This window comes from Zonotrichia albicollis, chromosome 30, assembly GCF_047830755.1.
Source record: "Zonotrichia albicollis isolate bZonAlb1 chromosome 30, bZonAlb1.hap1, whole genome shotgun sequence".
Classification (NCBI taxonomy): Eukaryota; Metazoa; Chordata; class Aves; order Passeriformes; family Passerellidae; genus Zonotrichia; species Zonotrichia albicollis.
This window is the reverse complement of record NC_133848.1, coordinates 4,176,368-4,195,405: the sequence shown is the minus strand read 5'-3', so window position 1 is coordinate 4,195,405 and position 19,038 is coordinate 4,176,368. Positions and strand designations below refer to the sequence as shown.

At 51.3% G+C, this 19,038-nt stretch overlaps 1 protein-coding gene across 50 annotated transcripts in view; it reads right to left on the bottom strand.

The window, feature by feature from the left end:
- Window positions 1–18,755, bottom strand: part of CADM3 (cell adhesion molecule 3) — a 42,506-nt gene extending 23,751 nt beyond the window's left edge. For all 50 annotated transcript variants that reach the window (XM_074529339.1, XM_074529344.1, XM_074529340.1 and 47 more), the window contains exon 1: window positions 18,537–18,755. In XM_074529339.1, coding sequence (XP_074385440.1) covers window positions 18,537–18,612 — 76 coding nt within the window. In that variant the 5' untranslated portion in view covers window positions 18,613–18,755. The remainder of the gene's footprint in view (window positions 1–18,536) is intronic.
- Between the last annotated feature and the right edge of the window lie 283 nt (window positions 18,756–19,038).

The window sequence follows — 19,038 nt, the reverse complement described above, 5'->3', positions numbered from 1 at the left end:
ACATCCCAGATTTGGCCAGTGAGGATGGAATTGGAGATGAAGATGAAGGGTTAATCCCAGTTTGAGGCTTCTCTGGAAATCCTGCTCATGGAATGGTTTGGGTTGAAGGGACCTAAATGTCACCCAGTGCCACCCTTGCCATGGCAGGGACACTGTCCCAGGTGTCCCAAGCCCTGCCTGGGATGCAGCAGGAGAAGCTGGCACGGCCTGGTGGCATCTGGGGAGGGATTGAGCCCTGCCACCCCACCTGTATCACCCTCAGGGACAGGGGACACTGCTGTCCCCAAGGCAGCTCCCAGGGACAGGAACATTTCTCCAGAGCTGCTGGATGGTCCAGCCACGAGCTGATCCCAAATTTGGCCAGTGAGGATGGAATTGGAGATGAAGATGAAGGGTTAATCCCAGTTTGAGGCTTCTCTGGAAATCCTGCTCATGGAATGGGTTGGGTTGAAGGGACCTAAATGTCACCCAGTGCCACCCTTGCCATGGCAGGGACACTGTCCCAGGGGCTCCAAGCCCTGCCTGGGATGCAGCAGGAGAAGCTGGCACGGCCTGGTGGCATCTGGGCAGGGATTGACCCTGCCACCCCACCTGTATCACCCTCAGGGACAGGGGACACTGCTGTCCCCAAGGCAGCTCCCAGGGACAGGAACATTTCTCCAGAGCTGCTGGGGCATCCTGCCACGAGCTGATCCCAAATTTGGCCAGTGAGGATGGAACTGGAGATGAAGATGAAGGGTTAATCTGAGTTTGAGGCTTCTCTGGAAATCCTGCTCAGGGAGGGACTCATGGAATGGTTTGGGTTGAAGGGACCTAAATGTCACCCAGTGCCACCCTTGCCATGGCAGGGACACTTCACACTGTCCCAGGTGCCCCAAGCCCTGCCTGGGATGCAGCAGGAGAAGCTGGCACGGCCTGGTGGCATCTGGGCAGGGATTGACCCTGCCACCCCACCTGTATCACCCATGGGGACAGGGGACACTGCTGTCCCCAAGGCAGCTCCCAGGGACAGGAACACGGCCCCAGAGCTGCTGGAGGGTCCTGCCATGGCAGCACAAGGATAAATTTCTTTTCACCTTGTGTGTGGCAAAGGAGGAAATTCAGGTGTTTCCATGTGCCATGTCCCCCTTGTCCCTGTCCTGTCCCTGCAACTTCCCAAAAATAAAAAATAAAAATAAAAATAAAAATAAAAATAAAAATAAAAATAAAAATAAAAATAAAAATAAAAATAAAAATAAAAATAAAAATAAAAATAAAAATAAAATTAGCTGTCCTTGGGCTGGGGGGGGTGATCTAATCCTGGAGCTGCTCTCCCTGCCCTTGGCTGCTGCCAGGGAGGAAGGAAAGGAGGAGGAGGAGGAGGAGGAACAGCCTGGGGAGGGACAGGAGCACGTCCTTGCCCTTAGGGGTGGCACTGGGAGAGGGACAGGGACACTCGCAGGTGTCCATCCAGCCATGAGTGTCCCCATCCAGCAGTGACTGTCCCCATCCAAAAATTACTGTCCCCATTCAGCAGTGACTGTCCCCATCCAGCCATGAATGTCCCCATCCAAAATGACTGTGACCAACCAGTCATGAGTGTCCCCATCCAGCAAGGAGTGTCCCCATCCAGCAAGAAGGGTCCCCATCCAAAAATGAGGGTCCCTATCCAAAAATTACTGTCCCCACCCAGAAATTAGTGTCCCCATTCAGCAAGGAGTGTCCCATACAGTAATGAGTGTCCCCATCCAAAAATGACTGTCCCCATCCAGCAGGGACTGTCCCCATCCAGAAAAGACTCTCCCCATCCAGCCATGAATGTCCCCATCCAAAAATGACTGTCACCAACCAGGCATGAGTGCCCCCATTCAAAAATGAGCGTCCCCATCCAACAGGGACTGTCCCCATCCAACAAGGATTGTCCCCATCCAGAAATGACTGTCCCCATCCAAAAATTACTGTCCCCACCCAGAAATGACTGTCCCCATCCAGCCATGAGTGTCCCCATCCAAAAATGACTGTCCCCATCCAACAGTGATTGTCCCCATTCAGCAGTGACTGTTCCCATCCGGCCATGAGTGTCCCCATACAACCATGAGTGTCTCCATCCAAAAATTACTGTCCCCATCCAGCAGGGATTGTCCCCATCCAGCCATGAATGTCCCCATCCAAAAATGAGTGTCCCCACCCAAAAATTACTGTCCCCACCCAGAAATTACTGTCCCCATCCAGCCATGAGTGTCCCCATCCAAAAATGAGTGTCACCAACCAGCCATGAATGTCCCCATTCAGCCATGAGCGTCCCCATCCAACAGGGACTGTCCCCATCCAACAAGGAGTGTCCCCAACCAGAAATGACTGTCCCCATCCAAAAATTACTGTCCCCATCCAAAAATGACAGTCCCATACAGCAGGGATTGTCCCCATCCAGCCATGAATGTCCCCATCCAAAATGACTGTGACCAACCAGCCATGAATGTCCCCATTCAGCCATGAGTGTCCCCATCCAGCAGTGACTGTCCCCAAATCTCTCCAGCCCCACGATGCTCCCAAGCAGGAAAAAATTTGATTTTCTGCATCCCAGGAATTGTGCCCGGAGCAGCTTCCCTGCCGGAGATCAATAATGAAATGTTTGATTTGATTTCAGCCTCGGAGAGCAGGGACAGAGGCTGGGAAGGGCCCAGCAGATGTGCAGGACGAGGTTGGAGCTGCAGGAACATTTCCAAGGAATGTCCTCCCTCTTTTCCAGCCTGGGAAAGCATCTCTGGAGCAGAAATAACCCCAGGGAAAACCACCCACTGCTCCAAGCCCTCCAACGCCTCTGGTGCACAGTCATGGCCCAAAAATGTTCCTCATTTCCCTCCTTCATTCTCAAAAAACCCCATTTCTTATTTCCCACTTTGTTTCCCAAAATTTCCCTGCTTCTTTTTTAAAAATTCCTTCTCATTTCCCTCCTTCTGTGGCAGAAAACCATTTCTCATTTCCCTCCTTCTTCCCAGAAAACATTTCTGATTTCCCTCCTTCTCTCCCAGAAAACATTTTTGATTTCCCTGCATCTTTCCCAAAAAACCCCTTCTCATTTCCCTCCTTCATTCTCAAAAAAAAACATTTATTTCCCTCCTTCTTTCCCAAAATTTCCCTCCTTCTTTTTTAAAAATTTCCTTCTCATTTCCCTCCTTCTTTCCCAAAAAAACAATTTCTTATTTCCCACTTTCTTTCCCAAAATTTCCCTCCTTCTTTTTTAAAAATTTCCTTCTCATTTCCCTCCTTCTTTCCCAAAAAAACAATTTCTTATTTTCCACTTTCTTTCCCAAAATTTCCCTCCTTCTTTTTAAAAAATTCCTTCTCCTTTCCCTCCTTCTTTCCCAGAAAACATTTTTGATTTCCCTGCTCCTTTCCCAAAAAAATCCTCCTCCTTTCCCTCCTTTATTCTCAAAAAAACCCCTCATTTCTCATTTCCCTCCTTCTTTCCCAAAAAACCCCTTCTCATTTCCCTCCTTCATTCCCAAAATCCCATTTCTTATTTCCCTCCTTCTTTCCCAAAATTTCCCTCATTCTTTTTAAAAAATTCCTTCTCATTTCCCTCCTTCTTTCCCAAAAAACCCCTCCTCATTTCCCTCCTTTATTCTCAAAAAAACCCATTTCTTATTTCCCACTTTCTTTCCCAAAATTTCCCTGCTTCTTTTTTAAAAATTTCCTTCTCATTTCCCTGCTTCTTTCCCAGAAAACATTTCTCATTTCTCTACTTCTTTCCCAGAAAAACATTTCTGATTTCCCTCCTTCTTTCCCAGAAAAACATTTTTGATTTCCCTGCTCCTTTCCCAAAAAAATCCTCCTCATTTCCCTCCTTCATTCTCAAAAAAACCTCCATTTCTTATTTCCCACTTTCTTTCCCAAAATTTCCCTCCTTCTTTTTTAAAAATTTCCTTCTCATTTCCCTCCTTCTTTCCCAGAAAATATATCTCATTTCCCTCCTTCTTTCCCAGAAAATATATCTCATTTCTCTGCTTCTTTCCCAGAAAATATTTCTCATTTCTCTGCTTCTTTCCCAGAAAACATTTCTCATTTCACTCCTTCTTTCCCAAAAATCCCCTCCTCATTCCCCTCCTTTTTTCCAATTTACTCTGTGTTCGTCATCACAAAGATCCAATTCATCCCTTGGGCACAGATGTTTTCCAAAGCTCCTTTTTCTCCTCTTCAAGGATTTTATGTTCCAGGAATTCCCTCTGCGGCTCCATCCCCACTTTTCCTGCAATAATCAGCCTTGGCACGGAGGGAATTCTGAATTCTCATGGATCCATGCAGGAACAGGGTGGGAATTATTAACTTTTGTGAATCCATGAAGGAATCAGCCCTGGCAGAGTGAGAATTTTCAATTTTTGTGGATCCAGGCAGGAATCAGCCCTGACAAGAGGGAATTTTAAATAACTTTTGCGAATCCATGAAGGAATCAGGTCTGGCAAGGAGGGAATTTTGAATTTCTGTGTATCCAGGCAGGAACAGGGAGGGAATTTTGAATTCTTGTTGATCCAGGCAGGAACAGGGAGGGAATTTTGAATTCTTGTTGATCCAGGCAGGAATTTTGAATAACTTTTGTGAATCCATGAAGGAATCAGGCCTGGCAGAGTGAGAATTTTCAATTTTTGTGGATCCAGGCCGGAACCAGCCCTGGAAGGGAGGAAATTTTGAATTTCTGTGGATCCAGACAGGAACAGGGTGGGAATTTTGAATTCTCATGGATCCTTGCAGGAATCAGCCCTGGCAGGAGGAAATTTTGAATTTCTGTGGATCCAGGCAGGAACAGGGTGGGAATTTTGAATTCCTGTGGATACAGGGAGGAACAGGGTGGGAATTTTGAATTCTCATGGATCCAAGCAGGAATCAGCCCTGACAAGAGGGAATTTTAAATAACTTTTGTGAATCCATGAAGGAATCAGCCTTGGCAGAGTGAGAATTTTCAATTTCTGTGGATCCATGCAGGAATCAGCCCTGGAAGGGAGGGAATTTTGAATTTCTGCATGTCCAGGCAGGAACAGGGTGGGAATTTTGAATTCTCATGGATCCATGCAGGATTCAGCCCTGGCAAGAGGGAATTTTAAATAACTTTTGTGAATCCATGAAGGAATCAGCCCTGGCAGGGAGGAAATTTTGAATTTCTGTGGATCCAGGCAGGAACAGGGTGGGAATTTTGAATTCTTGTTGATCCAGGCAGGAATCAGCCCTGACAAGAGGGAATTTTAAATAACTTTTGTGAATCCATGAAGAAATCAGCCCTGGCAGAGACTTTTCAATTTTTGTGGATCCATGCAGGAATCAGCCCAAGCAGAGAGGGAATTTTGAACTTTTGTGGATCCATACAGGAATCAGCCCTGGCAGGGAGGGAATTTTGAATTTCTGTGTATCCAGACAGGAACAGGGTGGGAATTTTGAATTCTCAAGGATCTAGACAGGAATCAGCCCTGACAAGAGGGAATTTTAAATAACTTTTGTGGATCCATGAAGGAATCAGCCCAAGCAGAGAGGAAATTTTGAATTCCTGTGGATCCCTGCAGTAACAGAGAGGGAATTTTGCACTCCCAGCCCAGCAAACCTCATCCACCTGCCGTGTGCACATCCCTTTGCAGGCTGATTTTTGGCAGGGGTGCGAATCCACAGTCTGGAATGTGCAGAGCACAAATTCCAGGCAGCTGAGCAGCTCCAGATTTACCAGCAGAAAGGAAAACCTGCTCCTGTTTGGGTGCATCTGCTCCTGCAGCTCCAGGGCCGCCTCCTTCCCCATCCAAATGTCCCTTGGGACCCATCCAGGCTGTCCCCAAAATGCAGATCCAGGCAGGGGGAAAATGCTCAAAGCCAAAGGGGAAGGTGGGGAAGGATCCAGGCTGATCCAAGACAGGGGTTTGGTAAAATGAAGAGTTATTTTGAGGTCAGAAAGTTGAAATTTTCAGTATTTAGGGCATCTCTGTGTGGTGTCTACCCTGGTTTTGGGTAGAGGGAGGATGAAGGAGCTGCAGAATTCAGGGTGTTCCTCACCCCAAACCCCAAATTTCAGAGGATTTCCCCAAAAATGAGCATTTCTGGGAATGAGCATTCTCTGACTCCAGGGGTTTCACACACATGAAACCCAAATCCCAAATTCCAGAGGGTTTCCCTGAAAATGAGCATTTCTGAAAAGAGGCACAACAAGAGGATGCTTCTCACATGAAATATTTTCACCCCAAACCCCAAATTTCAGAGGATTTCCCCATAAATGAGCATTTCTGAAAAGGGGCACAACAAGAGGATGCTTCTCACATGAAACATCCTCACCCCAAACCCCAAATTCCAGAGGATTTCCCCATAAATGAGCATTTCTGAGAAGGGGCACAACAAGAAAATGCAGCTTCACACACATGAAACCCAAATCCCAAATTTCAGAGATTTCTCCATAAATGAGCATTTCTGAGAAAAGGCACAACAAGAGAATGCAGTTTCTCATATTAAGCCCCCAAACTCCAAATTTCAGAGGATTTCCCTGAAAATGAGCATTTCTGAAAAGGGGCACAACAAGAGAAGGCAGAGTTCTTTTTTGGGGTCAGAAAGTTGAAATTTTCAGCATTTTAGGGCATCCCTGTGTGGTGTCACCTGGTTCTGGGTAGAGGGAGGATGAAGGAGCTGCAGAATTCAGGGTGTTCCTCACCCCAAACCCCAAATTCCAGAGGATTTCCCCATAAATGAGCATTTCTGAGAAAGGGAACACCAAGAGAATGCAGTTTCTCATATTAAACCCCCAAACCCCAAATTCCAGAGGATTTCTCTGTGAATGTGCATTCCTGGGAATGAGCATTCCCTGACTCCAGGGGTTTCACACACATGAAATCCTTAAATCCCAAATTTCAGATTTCCCCATAAATGAGCATTTCTGAGAAAGGGCACAACAAGAGGATGCTTCTCACATGAAATATCCTCACCCTAAACTCCAAATTTCAGAGGATTTCCCCATAAATGAGCATTTCTGAAAAGGGGCACAACAAGAGGATGCTTCTCACATGAAAAATTTTCACCCCAAATCCCAAATTTCAGAGGATTTCCCTGAAAATGAGCATTTCTGAGAAAGGGCACAACAAGAAAATGCAGCTTCACACACATGAAACTCCCAAATCCCAAATTTCAGAGGATTTCCCCATAAATGTGCATTCCTGGGAATGAGCATTCCCTGACTCCAGGGGTTTCACACACATGAAACCCAAATCCCAAATTCCAGAGGATTTCCCCATAAATGAGCATTTCTGAGAAGGGGAACAGCAAGAGAATGCAGTTTCTCATATTAAGCCCCCAAACCCCAAATTTCAGAGATTTCTCCATAAATGAGCATTTCTGAAAAGGGGCACAACAAGAAAATGCAGAGTTATTTTGGGGTCAGAAAGTTGAAATTTTCAGCATTTTAGGGCATTCCCTGTGTGGTGTCACCTGGTTTTGGGTAGAGGCAGGATGAAGGAGCTGCAGAATTCAGGGTGTTCCTCACCCCAAACCCCAAATTCCAGAGGATTTCCCCATAAATGAGCATTTCTGGGAATGAGCATTCCCTGACTCCAGGGGTTTCACACACATGAAATCCTTAAATCCCAAATTTCAGAGGATTTCCCCATAAATGAGCATTTCTGAGAAAAGGCACAACAAAAGAATGCTTCTCACATGAAATATTTTCACCCCAAACCCCAAATTTCAGAGGATTTCTCCATAAATGAGCATTTCTGAAAAGGGGCACAACAAGAAAATGCAGCTTCACACACATGAAACCCAAATCCCAAATTTCAGAGGATTTCTCCATAAATGAGCATTTCTGAGAAAGGGCACAACAAGAAAATGCAGATTTCTTTTTTTGGGGTCAGAAAGTTGAAATTTTCAGTATTTTAGGGCATCCCTGTGTGGTGTCACCTGGTTCTGGGTAGAGGCAGGATGAAGGAGCTGCAGAATTCAGGGTGTTCCTCACCCCAAACCCCAAATTTCACAGGATTTCCCCATAAATGAGCATTTCTGAGAAAGGGAACAGCAAGAGAATGCAGTTTCTCATATTAAGCCCCCAAACTCCAAATTTCAGAGGATTTCCCCATAAATGAGCATTTCTGGGAATGAGCATTCCCTGACTCCAGGGGTTTCACACACATGAAATCCTTAAATCCCAAATTTCAGAGGATTTCCCCATAAATGAGCATTTCTGAGAAAGGGAACAGCAAGAGAATGCAGTTTCTCATATTAAGCCCCCAAACTCCAAATTTCAGAGGATTTCCCCATAAATGAGCATTTCTGAGAAAGGGAACAGCAAGAGAATGCAGTTTCTCATATTAAACCCCCAAACCCCAAATTTCAGAGGATTTCTCTGTGAATGTGCATTCCTGGGAATGAGCATTCCCTGACTCCAGGGGTTTCACACACATGAAATCCTCAAATCCCAAATTTCAGATTTCCCCATAAATGAGCATTTCTGAGAAAAGGCACAACAAGAGGATGCTTCTCACATGAAATATCCTCACCCCAAACCCCAAATTTCAAAGATTTCTCCATAAATGAGCATTTCTGAAAAGGGGCACAACAAGAGGATGCTTCTCACATGAAATATCCTCACCCTAAACCCCAAATTCCAGAGGATTTCCCTGTAAATGAGCATTCCTGGGAATGAGCATTCCCTGACTCCAGGGGTTTCACACACATGAAACCCAAACCCCAAATTCCAGAGGATTTCCCCATAAATGAGCATTTCTGAGAAGGGGCACAACAAGAAAATGCTTCTCACATGAAACATCCTCACCCCAAACCCCAAATTTCAGAGGATTTCCCTGTAAATGAGCATTCCCTGACTCCAGGAGCTTCACACTTCCCCACATTAAACCCCAGAGTCACAGTTCCCTGAGGGACCCCAAAATGAGAGAATTCCCCCCAAATTTAAGGAGCACAAAGCAGGGGGACCCCTGTGCCAGCTGAGAACTGAAAAGGGGCAGAGCAGATGGAAATTCCCAATTCTGTGCCACCACAAATCCTCCAAACACCCTGACAGCGTTTCCTGCTATCACAGCTCCCTGAGGGACCCCAAAAGCAGAAAATTCCCCCAAAATCCTGGGGTACAGAGCAGGGGGACCCCTGTGCCAGCACCCACACCCTGAATACTGAGAGGGGGCAGAATAGAGGAAAATTCCCAATTCTGTGCCACCACAAATCCCCCAAACACCCTGACAGCGTTTCCTGCAATCACAGCTCCCTGAGGGACCCCAAAATGAGAAAATTCCCCCAAATTTCGGGGTACAGAGCAGGGTGACCCCTGTGGCAGCACCCATACCCTGAATACTGAGAGGGGGCAGAGCAGATGGAAATTCCCAATTCTGTGCCATCACAAATCCTCCAAACACCCTGACAGCATTTTCTGCTATCACAGCTCCCTGAGGGACCCCAAAAGCAGAAAATCCCCCCAAAATCCTGGGGTACAGAGCAGGGGGACCACTGTGGCAGCACCCACACCCTGAATACTGAGAGAAGGCAGAGCAGAGGGAAAATTCCCAATTCTGTACCACCACAAATCCCTCTGACAGCGTTTCCTGCAATCCCAGCTCCCTGAGGGACCCCAAAATGAGAAAATTCCGCCAAATTTCGGGGTACAGAGCAGGGGGACCCCTGTGGCAGCACTCACACCCTGAATACTGAGAGAAGGCAGAGCAGAGGGAAAATTCCCAATTCTGTGCCATCACAAATCCCCCAAACACCCTGACAGCATTTCCTGCAATCCCAGCTCCCTGAGGGACCCCAAAATGAGAGAATTCCCCCAAATTTCGGGGTACAGAGCAGGGGGACCCCTGTGGCAGCTGAGAACTGAAAAGGGGCAGAGTAGAGGAAAATTCCCAATTCTGTGCCACCACAAATCCCCCTGACAGCATTTCCTGCTATCACAGCTCCCTGAGGGACCCCAAAATGAGAGAATTCCCCCAAATTTCGGGGTACAGAGCAGGGGGACCCCTGTGGCAGCGCCCTCCCCCCGTGTGGCAGCCCAGAGCTCAGAGCTCCAATTTCTGAGTGGGTTTTTAGCTCCTACCCTAAGGCCAATCTCCACCACGAGTGTTGCCAAGGGAACCAGCTCGGTGCTCTGCCAGCTCTGTTTCAAGGATCTCCCTGCCCAACGAGGTGGCACAGCCCAGCTGGGCACCCTGGCACGAGGCTTGGTGGCCCTGATGCCACCTCAGTGCCAGTGTCACCCCAAGTGCCCCAGGGTTAACCACATGGGGTTGTGTAAGAGGAGATTTGGTTTAAATATCCTTAATTTTTTATATTATATTAATTTATTACTTTACATATTTAATATATATTTATATTCATGTATATAGTTATATATGATTTTATATATTTAATATAAATTTATATATTATTTTCAATATATTATATTAATTCATTATATTTTATACTTTTAATATTACAATATAATATAAATAAAATAAATATAAAAAATATATAATATATAATATATAATATATAATATACACATATATGTATATAAAAATATAAATTATATTATATATAAATTATATTATATATATTATATATCTAATATATATTATACTTATATATGAATATATATTATTTATATATTATAAAATATACATTATATATAAACATTTATATATTTATATAATTCATATATAAATATATTGTATATAGATAATATATACAATACATAATATATATATATTTATATAAATATATAAATTATATATACATAATATAATATATATTATATTTATACATGCATATATATTTCTATATTATAAAATATATATCTATATATTATAAAATATATAAAAGTATTTATATATTTTTATATATTTTGTATATAAAATATATAAATATATAAATTATATATTATATATAAAATATATATAAAATAAATTGATAACTACTACTACTACTACTACTACTAATAATAATAATAATAATAATAAATAAATCCTAATAATTTTTTTTTTTAATAACAGAACTGCCAGCTCTGCTCCTCTCCTGGGGCACAGCACAGCCAATGCCTCCTCCTGACCCGCCAAAAACTGAATCATGGAACGGCCACAGTGGCAAAGAACCCACAGACACCCCAACAATCCCAGCCCGGACACCTTGTCCAAACTCACCTGGAGCTCCTTGGCAATGTGAGAATCTCTGGAAACATCTCCCCAGGGTTTGGGGGTCCAGTTCTGGCCACCAGTGCAGACACCCCAAAGCACATCCCAGCTGTGGAACATCTCCCCAGGGTTTGGGGGTCCCAGCAATTCCCATCCCCCTGAGCAGCCCCCAGCCCCGGATCTGCTGCTCTCCGTGCCCACCGAGCCCAGCAGTGTCAGAACTCATCTCCCTGCAAATCCCAGCCTGGAAAAGCTGAGCTTGCCAACAACAAACAGCGTTTGAGGTGTTGGAGGCTGAGCAAAAAAACATCTGCAGCTCAAGCACCGCCTGGAGCATCACCCGAGGACGGGGCAGCTCCCGGGATGCTGCGGGGACACGGAGCTGCTGTTTCCTACTTTTTATATTTATTTATATTTATAAATATTTACAAATATAACCGGAGGGGACGTGCCTGAGCTCGTCTGGCCTTTGGTGCTGAACGAAATAGGGCAACTGTGGTGTTTCACCCACAGACACTTCTGGTTAAATGGATTTGTGGTGTTTCACCCACAGACACTTTGGTTAAATGGATTTGTGGTGTTTCACCCCACAGACACTTTGGGCTGTGGATTTGTGGTGTTTCACCCACAGACACTTTGGGCTGTGGATTTGTGGTGTTTCACCCACAGACACTTTTGGTTAAATGGATTTGTGGTGTTTCACCCACAGACACTTTTGGCTGGTTGGATTTGTGGTGTTTCACCCACAGACACTTTGGTTAAATGGATGTGTGGTGTTTCACCCACAGACACTTTTGGCCGTGGATTTGTGGTGTTTCACCCCACAGACACTTTGGTTAAATGGATGTGTGGTGTTTCACCCACAGACACTTTCGGTTAAATGGATTTGTGGTGTTTCACCCCACAGACACTTTGGGCTGTGGATTTGTGGTGTTTCACCCACAGACACTTTTGGCCGTGGATTTGTGGTGTTTCACCCCACAGACACTTTGGTTAAATGGATTTGTGGTGTTTCACCCACGGACACTTTGGGCTGGTTGGATTTGTGGTGTTTCACCCACAGACACTTTTGGCTGACAGGATTTGTGGTGTTTCACCCACAGACACTTTTGGCTGTGGATTTCTGGTGTTTCACCCACAGACACTTTGCCTGCCTGGGTGCTGCACTGGGCCCGTGGGGACAATTCCAGGCCTGCAGGAGCTCTGGTGCTGCTGGGATGGAGCTTCCCCCCATACCAGGGGCTGCTCCTCAGGTTTCCCTCTGTGCAGAAGCTTTGAGGTGATGGTGAAGGAAAGGAGTCGGCTCTGATGGAGGGTTTGGATCCACAGCTTTATTCTCTGAATGCAGCACCAGCTCCATCAGAACTCCCTGAGCCCGTGGCTGTTGGGAATTTAGCTGCTAGAGAATAGAAAAGTACAAAACCATGGCTAATTCCAAGTCCGACACCTGCAATAGCAGTGTCCTTGGGCCTAGCTGTGGTGGGATAACAAACAGTGAAAGAGGCACGAGAAAAGAGAGATGTAACCCCTAAAGAATGAAGAAGAGTTGATGGTATAGTTTAACCAATAGATTGCTTGGCTTACAGAATATTCATAAGCCTATTACTCGCTGTATAAGTGTCTGATGCTCTCTTCAATAAACTGGAATTTGCTTATCACTCATATTGAGTGTCTGGGTCTCCCCTCACCCACAAATGGCTGGACCCCAACAGGAGCCTCATTTCTCTGCCACACGTGGCTGCTGCTCCTTGAACCCCAGGGAAGGGACAGGGAGCCACCAAGCAGGGACAAAGGGACAAAGGACACCCGGATGGCCCAGTGCCCCCCAGGGGTTTGAATGTGCCAATCGCTCCGTGCCCTTCTGGAATTGCAGGACTGGGAGGGGAACGCAGAAATGATTGCTAAACCTGGCAGGGAATTACCAGGGGAGGGACCCGAGGTTCTGAGCTAAACCCTGAGATCACAACACAACAATTTCCCAGCCAAACTCCTGGGAAATGCTGGTCCTGCCACCCTCCGGACACCGGGGAGCCGCAGCGTCCAGCACTGCCCGCGCTCCCTGCGCCCTCGGCCGCATCCCCGCAATGGTTCCACACATCCCCGCCCTCGGCCTCGGCTTCCCCGCCTCCCTCGGGCTGCCTGTGGGTTGTCTGCCTCGGTGCTGCCCAAATTAAAGCTCCTGCCTCTGCTCCTCATCCTCCTCCCGCAGGGAGAGCACCGGGAGGAAGAGGAGCTCTCTGGGAGGAGGATGGAGAATCTCAGCCTCTCACAGGTGGGTGGAGGAGCTGGGGCAGCACAGGGGTCTCTGCCACCCCTTCCTCCATCACCGCCCGATGAAGGCTCTGCTGGTCTCGGCTGATGGTGCCCGGCCAAGAGCAGAGGGGCCAGAACTGGACCAGATGGTTCAAGCTGAGCTGACCCAGTAACTGAGAGGAGGAGGAGGAGGAGGAGGAGCAGATCCATCTGACTGTGGGGGTGTCACAGAGCTGGCAGCACCTTCCAGGGCCCACTGAGGAGCCAGAGCAACGAGGGCTCCACTCAATCTGTGCAGAGAAAAGCAAGGCTGGAAAAGCAGCTCAGGTGGGGACCAGGCTGGGCAGGGGGTGCCAGGCCAGCCACTGGCACAGCACAACAAGCAGAGCCCACCAACCTCCAAGCTGGCACCGCCACCAAAACCAGCTCGGACACACAACCAGACCATGCCCCACTCCTCTCCTGCAGGCACGAGACACCCTGGATTGGCACAGAACGAGGTTAGGAAGCAGGGAAAACAAACAGGAGCAGCTCTGCTGCAGCTCCCTCCATCTGCCTGCGCGGCCGCCGTGCCAGCGCCGGGGACACTCCCCAGATGCCGCCGCCTCCGGTTCCTCCGGCGCTTCCAACACCCCTGGAGAGGTGACAACGTCAGGCACAGGGGGAAGAGGCAGAATCCTGCAGGCAGGAGACCTCCCAGGCAGGCAATCCTGGGCAAACGGGGCGTTTTTCCCTCCAGAGGTGGACGGCACCTCGGGATGCTCAGCTCGGGTTCCGGCAGCGTCGCCCCATTCCTTTGGGATTTCTCCTGGCAGCAAACAGCACAAGCAGAGGTTTGGCCATGCCAAATCCTACAGCATTGGCAGGCCAGAGGCAGAATTCCTGTCCTGGCAGCGGTGCCAGCACATCCCTCACCGTCTGGGCACCTCCACAGAGCCTGATCCCAGGCTTTGTCCTAAAATCCAGCCCTGCCTGTTGAGCCTAACGCGTTGTGCCAGACAGCTGAGTGGTGGATTCCGTGCTCTCCAGCCTGCACAGGGATGCTCTGCTCCCTCCCCTGGGGCTCAGCACTGATCCCAGCCCTGGAACAGCTCCTTTTCCCCCAGGCAGCTGATCCAAGTCATCCAAAATCAGGCCAAGCAGGTAGTGAGTGATGCAGAGAGGTCGCCCTCCCTCCTTTTCGTGCCTCTCCGGGGCTGTCAGTGCTTCCTCAGCTCTGGAGCCAAGGGCTGCTGCTGGCACAGGCACTGGGAGCATATGGCAGAGCCCTAAGGGCACTGGGAACGGGGCAATCCACACCTTCCTTGGGGAAAAGCACCCTGGAAAGCAGCAAGGAAAGAATTCTGCTGCTCCAGACAGCGCTGGGCTCTCCCACATTCCAGCAGGACCTGCAGGTGTCACCTGTTCAGAGGCTGGAGGTGACAAAAACCCCGTGGGACCCCATCCCACACAGGCTGGGAGGTTGTAGGGCATCGCCCCAGGATAGAGGGAGGTTTTCTGGGTGGCCTGGACAAGCTGAGAGCTCCAGAGAGACAAAACGTGCAGGACAGACACAGAGCACTGAACCTGCCTCTCTGCAAACCTCCCCATGCCCTCCAGTGCCTCAGGGAAAAATCAGCCCCAAAATCATCTGGTTTTGGCCCCATGGTGGCTTCTCAGGGCACTGTCCAAACAAAAGGGTTTGGATTTACAGATGTCACCTGCTTGGAAGCTGGGGATGGCAAAAACCCCGTGGGACCCCATCCCACACAGGCTGGGAGGTTGTAGGGCATCGCCCCAGGATAGAGGGAGGTTTTCTCATGGCCTGGCCAAGCTGAGAGCTCCAGCAGCCCCAGAGAGACAAAACCACCCAGCAGGACAGGGACAGAGCCCTGAACCTGCCTCTCTGCAAACCTCCCCATGCCCTCCAGTGCCTCAGGGAGAAAAACAACCCCAAAATCAACTGGGTTTGGCCTCCCAGGGCATTGTCCAAACAAAAGGGTTTGGGCCTGCAGATGTCACCTGCTTGGAAGCTGGGGATGGCAAAAACCGTGTGGGACCCCATCCCACACAGGCTGGGAGGTTGCAGAGAATTGCCCCAGGATAGAGAGAGGTTTTCTGGGTGGCCTGGCCAAGCTGAGAGCTCCAGAGAAACAAAACTTGCAGGACAGACACAGAGCACTGAACCTGCCTCTCTGCAAACCTCCCCATGCCCTCCAGTGCCTCAGGGAAAAAAACAACCCCAAAATCAACTGGGTTTGGCCTCCCAGGGCATTGTCCAAACAAAAGGGCTTTGACCTGCAGGTGTCACCTGTTCAGAGGCTGGAGGTGACAAAAACCCCGTGGGACCCCATCCCACACAGGCTGGGAGCTTGCAGGGCATCTCCCCGGGATAGAGGGAGGTTTTCTGGGTGGCCTGGCCAAGCTGAGAGCTCCAGAGAGACAAAACCACCCTGCAGGACAGACACAGAGCCCTGAACCTGCCTCTCTGCAAACCTCCCCATGCCCTCCAGTGCCTCAGGGAGAAAAACAACCCCAAAATCAACTGGGTTTGGCCTCCCAGGGCACTGTCCAAACAAAAGGGTTTGGGCCTGCAGGTGTCACCTGCTTGGAAGCTGGAGGTGACAAAAACCCAGTGGGACCCCATCCCACACAGGCTGAGAGGTTGCAGGGCATTTCCTCAGGATAGAGAGAGGTTTTCTGGGTGGCCTGGCCAAGCTGAGAGCTCCAGCAGCCCCAGAGAGACAAAACCACCCAGCAGGACAGGGACAGAGCCCTGAACCTGCCTCTCTGCAAACCTCCCCATGCCCTCCAGTGCCTCAGGGAGAAAAACAACCCCAAAATCAACTGGGTTTGGCCTCCCAGGGCATTGTCCAAACAAAAGGGTTTGGGCCTGCAGATGTCACCTGCTTGGAAGCTGGGGATGGCAAAAACCGTGTGGGACCCCATCCCACACAGGCTGGGAGGTTGCAGGGCATCTCCCCAGGATAGAGGGAGGTTTTCTGGGTGGCCTGGCCAAGCTGAGAGCTCCAGCAGCTCCAGAGAGACAAAACCACCCTGCAGGACAGACACAGAGCACTGAACCTGCCTCTCTGCAAACCTCCCCATGCCCTCCAGTGCCTCAGGCAAAAATCAGCCCCAAATCATCTGGTTTTGGCCCCATGGTGGCTTCTCAGGGCATTGTCCAAACAAAAGGGTTTGGATTTACAGATGTCACCTGCTTGGAAGCTGGGGATTTAAAAACCCTGTGGGACCCCATCCCACACAGGCTGGGAGGTTGTAGGGCCCTCAGGATAGAGAGAGGTTTTCTGAGAGCTGAGAGCTCCAGAGAGACAAAACGTGCAGGACAGGGACAGAGCCCTGAACCTGCCTCTCTGCAAACCTCCCCATGCCCTCCAGTGCCTCAGGGAGAAAAACAACCCCAAAATCAACTGGGTTTGGCCTCCCAGGGCATTGTCCAAACAAAAGGGTTACACAACTCGCGAGTGGAATAACCCTGCAGAGAATGATCCTCACACACAAGGACAACCACGCACCAGCCCAAACACACCCGAATGTGCCGACAGCAGCACAAACGGCAGCCAAGAGCTCAGACAGGGCCCTCTTGTGCTGGAGCAGGGCCTGGGTGGCTTCCAGGGGTTCCTCCACAGCCTGCCATGCTTGTAGCAGAGCCATCCACAGCGCTGGAGGAATGTTCTCCAAGGAGGAGGCTCCGTCCCTCCCCAGGACAGGTGCCAGGCAGGGGATGTCACGCTGGGATGGCTCAGGATGAGGCACCAACCATGAAAACACAACAGCTTCTTTCCAAGCATCTCCCATCTCCACAAGGATTTTATTTTTGGGGTTTGTTTGTCCAGCTGTGCTGGACCCTGGCTCTGATGGCCAGGGCTGGGCCACAGCAGAGGCCAGCCCAGGAGGAAATCTTGCAGTGTCACCATCCGGGCTGTGTCCTGTCCCAGGACAGCTGCGGGTCACGGCCACCTCCCTTCCTGGCATGCTCGGCCATCCCCAGCCCCACAGGCTGAGCATCCCCACGCTGGGGCTGTCACAATGTCCCCACACCCCGGGGCTGAGCATCACCCACACCCAAGTGACTCTTTCGGGTGCCCGTGGGAGGACCGTGGCCAAAACCAGAACAAATCCCGGGATTCGTGGATGGGAACGCAGCCACCAGCCCCCAGAGGCTGTGACAGCAACAGCGATGGGTGCGGGGGAGCCGCGGGGGCTGCGGGCTCAGCCCTTGTCCCCACCGTGTCACCTCCCACCCGCACAGCCCTCGGGACCCTCGGAGCTGCTCCTGACGGAGCGCAGGGATGTGGATGGAGACCAAACCCAGCCCCAGCATCCCCAGACCACAACACGGCGGGTCCAGCCCAGCCCCCGGCCGGCGGCCGCACCTCCCCACCCAAACACACGCAGCAGCATCGCTCCTGTCACGACAGGCGACTCCCGACACGGCAAACGGAGCCGCCAGCAGCCAGACAGGGACGGCGGGTCCGAGGCACCGGGGCCGCCCCGCAGGGACCCGCAGCGACGGCGGACGCGGCGCTGCCAGCGGCGAGCCCCGACACAAATCACACCCGCTCCGTGCCTGTGGCGACGGTCACCGCCGGCGAACCCCTCTTTGTGCGGCGAGCCCCGCTCATCCCGGCGGGACGGGGACCGCCGCCCATCCCGGGGAGGCGGCTCCCACCGGAGGCATCGGGGAGCCGCCCCAGCCGCGGCGCGGATGTCACCGGGCTCCCTCGGGAGCTCCATCCGCCCCTCCGGGTGTCATCGCCGAGCCCCGGCACCCTCACGGCGGGGCGGCTCCGCCGCACCGGGGATTCTCCATCCGCCCCCCCCCCGCCCCCCGCCCTCTCCGCGGGCAGCGCCGGGAGGGGCCGAGCGCCGCCGCCGCCGCCCGCCGGGGCCTGTCTGGAACCTTCCGCCGCGGCCGTGGGGGGACACGACGGGCAGCACCGGCGCCGCCGTGACCTTGAGCCCCGCCGGCCGCCCGGGGAGCCGCACCCGCAGGCGGCGGCGGGGCGGGCCCCGAGGGCCGGGCGGGGCGGGGCGGGCGGTACCTGCCTGACCCACATAACGGCGCCGCCGTCGCCGCCGCTCCCCGCACCTGTCGCTCGCTTGCCCGCATCCCCCGCCATAAGCGGCAGGGATGAGGCGGGAGCTTCGCCCGCTCGCGGTGCCGCCACTCACCGTCGCGGGAGAGGTTTCCCCGGGCGCTGCCGAAGCAGGCGATGAGCAGGAGGATGCTGAGGGCGGGGGGCTGCATGCTGGCGGCGGCGGGAGCCCGCGGGGCCGGCGCGACCGAGCCGCAGCGCGGGCGGCGGGCGCTGCTCTCTCCGCTGCTCCCTCAGCTCTGGAGCCGGCGGTGCGGCAGCGGCGGCGATTAAATAGAGCGCGAGGAAGAGACCATTCGTGCCGGGGTGGGGGGGGGGAGCGGGGGGGGCAGCGCCGATGCCGCCCCCCTCGGCCCCCGTGTAAACACGCCCGCTCCGGCCGCCGGCCCCCCCCGCGGGCTGGGGCGCGGTGGTGCGCGCCGCATGCGCGGCTCCCCGCGGGAGGCAGGTGCGCGCGGGGCGGCGGCGGCGGCGGCGACGGGGGGGGGGGACGGCGGGAACCGGGCTGCCCCTCAGGGCCCGTGTTCCCCTCAGGGCCCGTGATCCCTGTGATCCCTTCAGTCCCCGTGATCCCCTCG